Below are 10,526 nucleotides of genomic sequence, written 5' to 3' on the forward strand. Positions count from 1 at the left end.
GTGTTTAATTAGGGTCGCATCTAAACTCTGCAGGGCTGTGGCCCTCCAGGACCAGGACTAGCGTATTTACACAGGTCGAAACTTAATCTAAATTAAATGCAACTCTTTCTCTCTGTCTGTTGTTCATATACCAATTGTGGCACATATGGGATACGCTGTTGACCCCTGATCTAATAATCATATTTTAAGTGTGTTTAACTTACCATGTTCAGCACATCAGATCTCCAGCAAGCAAATTACTATGTTAACACATGCACAAGTACTGAGGCTTTGTGTGGTTAACCATGCCCAGTGGCGGAAATGTTTGCCACTCCCTCCTCTGATCAAGAGAACAACATCACTGACCTGTAACTGAACCGAAAAATAATACAAAAATCAACTAAATAAATGCATAATTAAATAATTTTCTTTAAGTTAATTTGAATATATTTCCACAAGATGTTTAGAGCACAGGATTGTCTAACCAGATTTTGTCGTATGTAAGCTAAAATGAGAACTGGTTATGGTTTTGACGCAAATACAGTATGTAAGTGTGTTTTTCTGCTGTATATTTCACCCTCATTATGAAGGCAGTTGATTGTTTTTCAACAGACTGAAGAGAAAAACAAACAGGAAATGCTTCTGACACCCTGAGATCTCATATCTTACACCTTCTGACCTCTTAAGCTCTTAATCGCAGACAAACACTTGTGGTTTATGGGGACTTTCCATAGATGTTAACACCCACCCACCCCTTAGACACCTTATATCAGGTTCCTAGAGAATCGCAATGAACATTAAAGAAACATGATTTGGCCTTCACAATTATGTGACTGGACTGGAATGAGCATTTTATCACATTATTTGACTCAGATCAACTGTCTGTCGCCATCTGCTGGACATCTTTAGTTATTGTGTCACGTGATTCATTCACAGAATTGATGTGTTTGTTAGGGGTGTTTGATTCCAGTGGTGCATCTTAGTCACTAACTTCAAGTCAGACTATTAGCTTAAGTGTTATTCTACTTTGTCATCATTTTAAGAAATGCTTTGATTTTTCACACTCCTGACATGACTAGATCTGAAATTTGAACGTGAATATACAAAGTCCAAGAACCAAACCGTAGTGATGTTACATTCTGTGCCGAAGCTTCGGAGCGCATGTCAAGAAATCCTGGAAGCTTTTGGCGAAGCGCGTAACAAGGCTTGTATCGCTACGTATTCGACTACGCCTAAATGGTTCAGAAATCGGTTCTAATCTTGCTAATTCACAGTCCTCTGCCCAGTTAAAACCAGCCACCTTCCAGTTTTAGACTAATAATATTGCCCCCTCCCGCCTATTTTGAGCAAAAACTTAATTTACACACATTTGCCCCATTCATTTCAAGCCAATACGTTTATTATACAGTTATGTCATATTATGTTATACAATTACTATATACCACCAATAAATACACATTATATTCATACAAATTGATTAATATATGTGAAAACGTATTTTTTCTTCACCGTTAGGCCTTAACTAATGCTAAATACAGTGCTATCACAGATCACATCAGGTCATCTGTAAAGTATCTGCTTGTTTTACACTCTTTGGCCAGCAGGTGGTATCGTGAGCAAATGAAGCCTCTAGAGATGAGGAGCGTTTCGCTGCCCATCTCCTACAGCCTGCGGTAGACATCCAAACCCCGCCCACATCCACGCGTGACGTCATATACCACGCCCATGTCCAAATACGACACACCGCAGGCCTCACAATGTAGCAAAAACAAGTACACACACACACACACATTATATATATATATATATATATATATATACACACACAAACATATATATACACAGACAACTTTATAAAGTGAATTTAGAGTAAAACTAGAGCAGTAGATTACTGTGATGTTAGCATCATGTTGTTCATTCACAGTCATCTGTAAGAAAATGACCCAGCATGCACTGAATGTACAGTACATTTCTGACTAGTCATTTATTCTAAAAAAAAAAAAAAATTAATAATAATAATAATAATAATAACAACAAAATAAAATAATAATAATAATAATAAAACAAACAAAAAAAAAATAATCCTGTCAATTCCTGGTAATTTTTTACAGTGTAGATTCTAGCACTTCCTCTGGACATTCACACTGAGGTTTACAATGTGTTAAAAAAGGAATGTGTAATATATAAGCATTTAAGCAAAAGCTTTAATATAAACTATTTATCCAAATATAATTCAAATGATAATATAACCTAATTCCTTTTGGTTCCTAAAAGCACTTATACAGTTAAATAAACAGTTTCACTGTCCATAAATAATCATATACAGTCTGTTACAGTTTTGAATATCAGCATTTTCACAAAGCATGTAAATGTACTGTGTTCTAATGTTATTCAAAAAAAAACCTTGTTAATTGTGTGACTAAATTGTTCTTCTGTTAAAGTTGTTTTTTCTGTTAAGTTTAATTCTGTTTAATCGAACTGATACACATCTGATCAAAGTAAAAATTGCAGGCCCTTTGTCTTTGTACAAATGACAATTGTGCATTAGTGATGAATACCTGCTATTAAAAATCAACATCATTGAAGTAAAGATAACAAGAACTACAACTGACTTCAGCCACAGCCTTGGATAAAATAAACTTGCTTGTGACTTGAAAGGAATGGCTTTGTCCCATTTCTGACCTCCTGGCTGAAAAACTGTGCTAATTAACAAATCCAGGTGATTGGAACAAAATACTGGGAAGGACTTTTACTTTTGGAACTTGGATTTTTACACCTCTGCTTGAGACTTGCTTGTGACTTGAAAGTCCCACCTCTGTTTATTTTTGCTATCGCTTATAGTTTATTTGTTCTTATTGCACAGCGCCATCTAGAAATGCATGCTTTTAAGTTTCTGTATCTACCTAATAATATAAACAATTATTAGAAGAGTCACCTATTTTCCCCCTCATTTTTCCGAATCAAAATTCTCGTTCTGATTTATGGAATTTTTCCTCTTTCCCTTGATATGTCTAACTTTATCTGCAATAACTTTAGCACCAGGTCCTCCTGCTAGAGCTGCTCCTCCTGCTATTAAAGCTACAGGGAGAGCCAGTCCTCCAGTAGCAGCAACTAGTACTGCACCTCCAGCTACTGCTGCTCCTGCACCTGCCACACTCACTCCCACTAAAGCTGCATCTTGAGCCTTCTTCATCATGATCTTTCTCTGAGCTTCCATGTACATCTCATTTGTGTAATACTGTCCACCGTTCTTCATCACCATGCTGTCTATCTTCTTTAAAAGTTCAGTAACCTGTGCTGGATTTCTAGCAGTGTTATTAAGAACATGATACCCACCTCCACACTGTCTAACTAGCTCATTAAGCTGCTTGTGTTTGGCCACATACTTGTCTATAGGTATTTTTAACTGGTCTCCTCTAGTGAACAGAATGATGGTGTAACGTTCAGCATCTTTTCCAAAGTGCTTCTGAATCCATTTCACTGTGTTTTTCTCCTCATCCGTGAATCTCGCGTCCAGTCTGATGACCAGCAGAAACGCGTGAGGACCAGGAACAGACATTTCTATGCATCTCACTATTTCCTCCTTCAGGTCTTCTTCACAGGTATCATATAGTCCTGGAGTGTCAATCACTGAGATATCTCGATAATCCACTATCTTGTGACATTTTTTGCATTTTTTAGTCACAGATTTAGGAGAAAATTCTTCTTTAAACACTTCTTCTCCCAGGATGGTGTTTCCTGTCGTGCTCTTTCCAGCTCCAGTTTTACCCAACATCACAATCCTGAGATCTGACATGATTGAAAAATATAAAAGGACAGATGTAAATATGTACTAAATAAAGATTTATGATGTAGATAATGTAGATAATAGATAATAGTTTTATGCAAACTGGACCCAGTTCATATCCGCAACACTATGTCTCAAACACTGTTAAATATCTGGAATTAAGATTAAATATTTTACTAAAGTAAATCAGACATCTCTGCACTCAACAAGTTTTATGTATCTGTGCTTAATGGACTTTGAGACACTTTATTTTACAAATTACTTAAGAATTATTTAAGAATAATGTATCAACAGTAGCATGATTTTTTTTTTTTTTTTTTTTTTTTTTTTTTTTTTTTTTTTACACACACACACACACACACACACACACACACACACACACACATATATATATATATATATATATATATGTGTGTGTGTGTGTGTATATATAGATAGATAGATAGATACATTATTACTACTCTTATTATTTTTAATGATGTAATGCCACTGTTAGTGAATTCACTTTTGACATTTAGTTTTTGTGTTTAGAGTTTTATGAAAAGCTCTCACCATCATCTTCTGATAGCATCTTGTATGTATTATTATTGCTCATTCCAAAGATTTTTTCTGGTGTCTTGAATACCTGTTTGCCTGTTTTTTCATTTGAGAATCCCACAAATCTGTCTAATGAACTCTTATCTGTGTTTTCATATATGTGAGTTGTTTCCATTGATTCACTGACATAGGAAACAAAACTCTCCTTTTTTTGTTTAGTCCCAATAAGAAGTTCAAATAACTTTTTGTTCCCTTGTTCTTGTTTTTCCTTTTTCTCTTGTTGTTTTTGTCTATTGCCTTCATTTTCTTGTTCAGTCACAGTATGTGTTGTCTTCTCTTCCATTGCCTTGTGAGTAGTAAACCCTTCTGATTTTGATTGCTGTTGTTTAATTGTAACTTTCTCTTGATTTTTTTTTATTCTTATGCTCTTCGTTCGAGACATTAAGTAAATCTCATTAATGTAATGCTGGTTATTATTTTGTCTGACAGTTTCATCAATCTTCTCCAGAAGCTCTGTGATGTGAGTTTGATTAATCATATTTTTGCTGTTGATTGCATGATAATTATCTCTGCAGTGACCGACCAACTCTCGAAATTTTTCCTCAAGTATAAAGTGCATCCATTCTTTCCTTGACATTTTTTCTCTTCCAGTGACCAGAACCATTGTGAACTTAAATGCTTGAGCTCCGAAGATCTCCTGAATCTTTTCTACAACGTTCCTCTCGTCCTCCTCAAAGGTCTCCAGGTTGATGATGAGCAGGAACACGTGAGGACCAGGATGAGCGAGAGACAGACTCCTCATCATCTGCTCCTGCAGCTCTTCAATAGTCAGATGAGTGCTGAAGAATCCTGGAGTGTCGATGATGGAGATGTATTTGTCTTCTACTCTTCCTGTTTGTATCTCACTCTTTGTGGTTCTGCTCTGTTTAAATGCCTCTCCACCCAGTATTGCATTCCCTATTGTGCTCTTTCCAGCTCCAGAGACTCCCAGCAGCACAATCCTCAGGTCACGTGAATTACCTGCATTCAAACAGTTCATGTCATTAGCTGGAGCTCTAGATGATTTATAAATGTTTCTGTGATTTTAACCATTTCACCCCCAATTAATAACAATAACCCTGTTTCCTGCCAGTGTGCATCATGCACAATTTCATCATTTGGCATGCCATTTTTACACCAGAGCATTGGTGGATTAAACATATGAGCAACTAAAGAGGCACTTTTTTTTTCTTTGGTGAAACAAGCAATCAAGACCATCTTCCTAGCCAAGGTCAAGTAAAATGTATCAGAAAAGACTATACATTACAAAAAGTGGCAACTTTTTGTAATGTTTAACCCTTAAAATGTATTTTGCTGGCATAACCTTGTTATCAGGTTAGTTTATTAATACTGATATATTTTTGTGTATAATAAATATAATAAAGAGATCAATTTAAACATACCACAGGAATCGAATAATGAAGGAATTCCTTTTGCTTATTTACAAGACCAAAAAATAAAATAAAAAAAAATCTATAAAAAGTCTATATGTAGCAGCTGAAAGAGCTACCAAGAAAACAGTGACATAATTATAATATTTAGGGTAAAACCGAAAAGGTTTTCAGATTACATTAGTCTACATAATACTGTGGTCTTTTCTAATTATACAAATATGCTGTAAACTAGTATGTAGATCATACCGTAGAAACTGCAGGTTTAAGAATTAGGCAAGTTTTTTTTTTTTTTCTTAATAAAAATATAGTAACTTTACTGTGGATTATTTATTGTAATACTTCTCTTGCTAGAGTTATGATATTAAATACATTTTAATGTTTTGGTGAAAGGAATGATGCTTTAATGTGATCTTTGTTGAATCTTAAGAAATTCATTGTCAAAATAAACATCACCAATTTTCCCATATGTTATCACCTATATCACAGGACAGACAGCCCTGATCAACCAGTTAACTTTGGACCTACTTAAATAGTTAGCAAGCTATCTGTTAACTTTGAACTTAGACATAAAATTGACTGTTTTGTAATGACAGACAATAAAGCAATTCTTAGGTCAGGGAAGTCAAGCTGTTTTCCTGACAAGGAAACCGAAAAGTGAGTTGGATCAGGGCTGAAACTAAAATCTGTCAGATCAGAACCAAACTATTATTTTCTTTCTTTCTTTTTCTTTCTTTCTTTCTTTCTTTCTTGAGCAAATCTTAAAGAAAATTCTCTAAAGTATTTGATGTGATGGCATTAGTACAGTGGCAGTGATTCTCTGTAATGAAATATAGTAAAACATGTAGTTTCTAAATGTAGTAGAAGAGCTTTAAATCAAAAGGTCGCAATATGACCGCTATATAAGTCACTTATGTTTAGTGCTGCCCATGCAACAACAAAATGTATAACAGTATATAAATTAGTTCTTAATACTGGATGAAACCAGCAGCATAAGTCATATTAGTATTACACTAACCTCCATGTTCTGATTCCATTATGTCTCAGTTGCTTTTGTTATCCACGGGCTCTCGTCTTTATCTGACTGAATGATTTTAAGAAGAGAAACTAGAAGCATCTAAACTGAACCTTGAACGTTGATCATGAGTCTAATGCCATGCGTTAACCATATATCAGACACAAAGCAGAAGAATAAGATTGGCTGTACTGCACTGGAGCAATGGCAGTCTGTTATCCTAATCAGGGTCGAGCTTAGTTAATATTTGAATGAAGTACCTCCTTAAACAATATGTGCTACTGTATATAGTATAAGCTCCAAGTTGGTTATTCAGCAATACCTCATCGTTTTTATTACATGGAGGAACAAATTGCATACCCAGTAAAAAAAAAAAAAAAAAAAAAAAAAAAAAAAAAAGCCATAAAGCCTGGAAATCCCTATTTGTCCTGCTAGTTAACCTCAAGATACACAATGCAGGCTTCATGCAGAATATGCTAGATAAAAATGTGAACAGATTTTGAACATGTTACAAAACTTTACAGTGCTACATTACAATTCCTAATTACAATAAGCACTGGCGGAATGATGTAGGAGGAATGATGTAAAATACTTTCATGTGGTTGTTTGAAGTTGAGCCTTTCAGGAGGAAGTTGTAACAATGTTTTGTTTATATTCTAGATAATATACATCATATACAAGTCACAAACATGCTTATTAGTTTGCTTCTATTATATATCATATACAAATAAGTTCTGTAGGTTGAGGATTCATTTCAAACCAAGCAAACATCAATCAAGTAATTCTTTACATCGCATTTCCTATGTCAAGCACTTAGCATCCTTTTGTCCTGTCTACGCGGTAATAGGCTACTGTAATTTTTTTATGAGCCAGCAGATGGCGCCAACAACAAAACATTGACGCTTAGGATCTTTTCCCAGTACAGTCATGTATAACTTGCGCATGCGTGTCATGTGCCTGTCTGTCAAAGGGAGGAAGTCACGCCGTTTTGGAGTTCTTGCCCCCATGTGGAGATCTCCAAGCTACAGTTGTATATCCCTCAGTACAGTCTGGTGTCAAGTCTCAAAGCTTAACTAGGTTTCACTACACTGAATCCCTAACAGTCCTAATAAAACTGTTAGGATCCTAACGCTTTGCTCTTGCACCCATGATACATGTTTGGTCCTGGTGTCTGGGTGAGCGCACTGCTTTGGAATTGTTCTCTTTCGTGTCCTGCTGTGCTCCTGTTTCTTTTGTGTCTGGGTCCTGACTGTCTGGTTCATTGTTGGTTCTTCTGGTATAGGGACACGGATGCTCACGCTTCATATTGTCTTCTATTGTGGGCACAGGTGGATTGTGCATTCCTTTACCATGTGCTCTTGTCAATTTTTTTTTTTTTTTTTTTTTTGTGTGTGTGTGTGCGTGTGTGTGTGTTTGTGTGTTTTTTTTTTTTTGTTTTTTTTTTGAGAACATGGCTTGGTTGTCCATTTGCTATATGTTCCTGTTTTCGTCATATCTGGTGTGAGCACATGTGCTCTGTCATGTTGGTGTTCCTGTCTCAAGGGACCCGCCTCCACTCATGCCAAATAACCCATTGGCAGGTGTTTTTGCTTTATTAAAGCATTCATGTTACATTTTTATATGTTTTGGCTAATAATTATAATTTAAAAGTTGCTTAAAAATATCATATTTATCATATTTTAAATATGAGTAAAAGTATGCAATAAGGTGTCAGTGTATAGCAAACAGCAGCCAGCAACCAAACCCCTTAATCACATGTGACTTGCATGTCACCTGGAGCGGCTGATATTGTCTTTTCATTCATCGTTTGAATGCTAAGATCCCAGATAAATGTGTTGCTTATAGCTGTTGCACTTCATCCCACTGTGGATTCGTGGAGGATGGAGTCGTCACCTGAGATGTCTGCAGTTGTTACGGCAGTGATTGCTGTCACTGGACTTTTCCCATTAATAGTCAAAGCCTGTGAAAGCCATGTCTATGAGTTGGTTGCACTAAATATTTGTGATGCAGCATAATGTGCAGGTGATCATATTCATATGAGCTCTCTTTATGTGTGTGTTTGTTGATTCATTGATACTGATCAGACATTGTTTTTTTCAGTTGTTACTAACATCAGCAGCAATGATACAACATTTTATTTTATTTTATTCAAATGTTACTAACATCATCAGCACCGATACACCAGAGACAAAGTCAGCTGTTAATGTAGTCTGCTGTTTCCTCTGTTGGTCCCAATTTATATTATTTGGCCTAATAGTACTACTATGTAATTACATTAAAAATAATAATAATAATAATAATAATAATAATAACAATTAAATAAATAAATAAATAAATAAGTAAGTACAATGTGGTGTTCATACTTTTGCAATGCAGTATGGAATACAGGTAAAGTTACGGACAGGTTGGATGGTATGGGTAGGTTTACAGGTGGGTTAAAGCATAAGGGATGGGTCAACAGTGTATAAATGTGTTATAAATGTAACTACAGAATTACAAGCAGGCATTTTTTTTTTTTTTATTTAAGTACAATGTAAAAACATGTATGTGTGTAATAAGTGCATTGTATCAAATTACTAATTTAAACGTAAGTACATAGTTGTACATATTCACTTAATTTTCTCACTGCAACCCTGCGTCAGTGTTACTTTTTCTCCATTTAGTGTGGACACATCAGGATTTTCCTCTGGGGTTGAAAGGGTTAACCTAAAAAGACACACCCAGAACATTTATTTTAACAGTAATAAACTGTAAATTAGTTTATGGCAAACAAACTGTAGAAAGAAGTAATATACTGGCAACACTGTTGCCAGCAGTTTACTGTAAAATCAAGTAAAAACAGCAACATACTGTAACACCTAACAGTGAAAAAAATAGTTATTTGATCTCAATAGTAATAAAGGATAGTAAAAGCTGAGATTAAGTGTTATTGTATGTGTTTCTACCAGCCTGGTCTTATTGTTTATACGTACATTTTTGTACGTTTTTATTGATGGGAAAAAATGTACAGTTTAGATGTATTTCAATATTTATCATTGTATCATTGTGTAAAAACCAACGTAATCTCATGATAATTCATATGCGTTTTACGTCAAATGTGGTTCTACAAAATGTACATTTACTTAAGTTTTTCCAGACACTAAAACGTGCAATACTGACGTTTTTACAGCATCTAAACATACAAATACTGATAAAATAATACATTTAACAACATATATTTGCATGCAAAAATAGCCACTGCATGGATTTTTATGATTATAGGGTAGATTTGTACATACACTGCCAACACACATTAATGTTCAAACAACATATAAAAGTGAACTTAGCATCCGATGACCCCTTTAATAAATATTGTTTTATTGGTTAAAATGATGCCACCATCACGAAGGTCAGTGTTTGCTTTAGGTGTGCTCTTGACCCTTTACTTCCTGTGTTTAATCTTTTTCTTTAACAATGTATGTGTTGTTGTAAAGCAAAGAGATCTCAATGCTGTATATTAAACACTTACTAGCTGCTTTTGTATGATGAGGTTTCCACTGTTATGTACCAAACTATATTTGAGATATAAATTTTGAATGCGTGCTTGTTTTTCAATAGTCTTGCTAGTCCGTCCCTGATGATTTTTTTCTTTGGGTACTAGAAATAAGATGTTCTAATAATGAAAGTACTTGAAGTAAACTAAAGAAGCATGTCATGAAAAGATGTTGCTGTTTTTAGAAACCTGTTTGCTTTGACCTTATTTCTGTGTTAATGCATTTATGCTCTTAAGGTGTTGTTG

General features: G+C 35.0%; 1 protein-coding gene across 1 annotated transcript; it reads right to left on the minus strand.

Moving 5' to 3' along the window:
- Positions 1 to 2,077: 2,077 nt before the first annotated feature.
- On the minus strand, positions 2,078 to 6,944 carry LOC127167383 (GTPase IMAP family member 8). The gene is made up of 3 exons (XM_051113435.1): positions 6,752 to 6,944; positions 4,319 to 5,323; positions 2,078 to 3,768 (listed from the first exon to the last, which is right to left on the minus strand). Exons 1-3 carry the CDS (start codon positions 6,768 to 6,770, stop codon positions 2,927 to 2,929), a joined length of 1,866 nt encoding a protein of 621 aa, XP_050969392.1. The 5' UTR covers positions 6,771 to 6,944; the 3' UTR covers positions 2,078 to 2,926.
- Positions 6,945 to 10,526: the final 3,582 nt, after the last annotated feature.

Source organism: Labeo rohita, chromosome 1 (assembly GCF_022985175.1).
Source record: "Labeo rohita strain BAU-BD-2019 chromosome 1, IGBB_LRoh.1.0, whole genome shotgun sequence".
NCBI lineage: Eukaryota > Metazoa > Chordata > Actinopteri > Cypriniformes > Cyprinidae > Labeo > Labeo rohita.

What these genes read in the sequence shown, in the direction of transcription:
- LOC127167383 (XM_051113435.1), bottom strand. An exon ending in GATGCTATCAGAAGATGATG is followed by an intron (nt 3,769 to 4,318) that starts GTGAGAGCTTTT and finishes CAATCATGTCAG; the next exon opens with ATCTCAGGATTGTGATGTTG.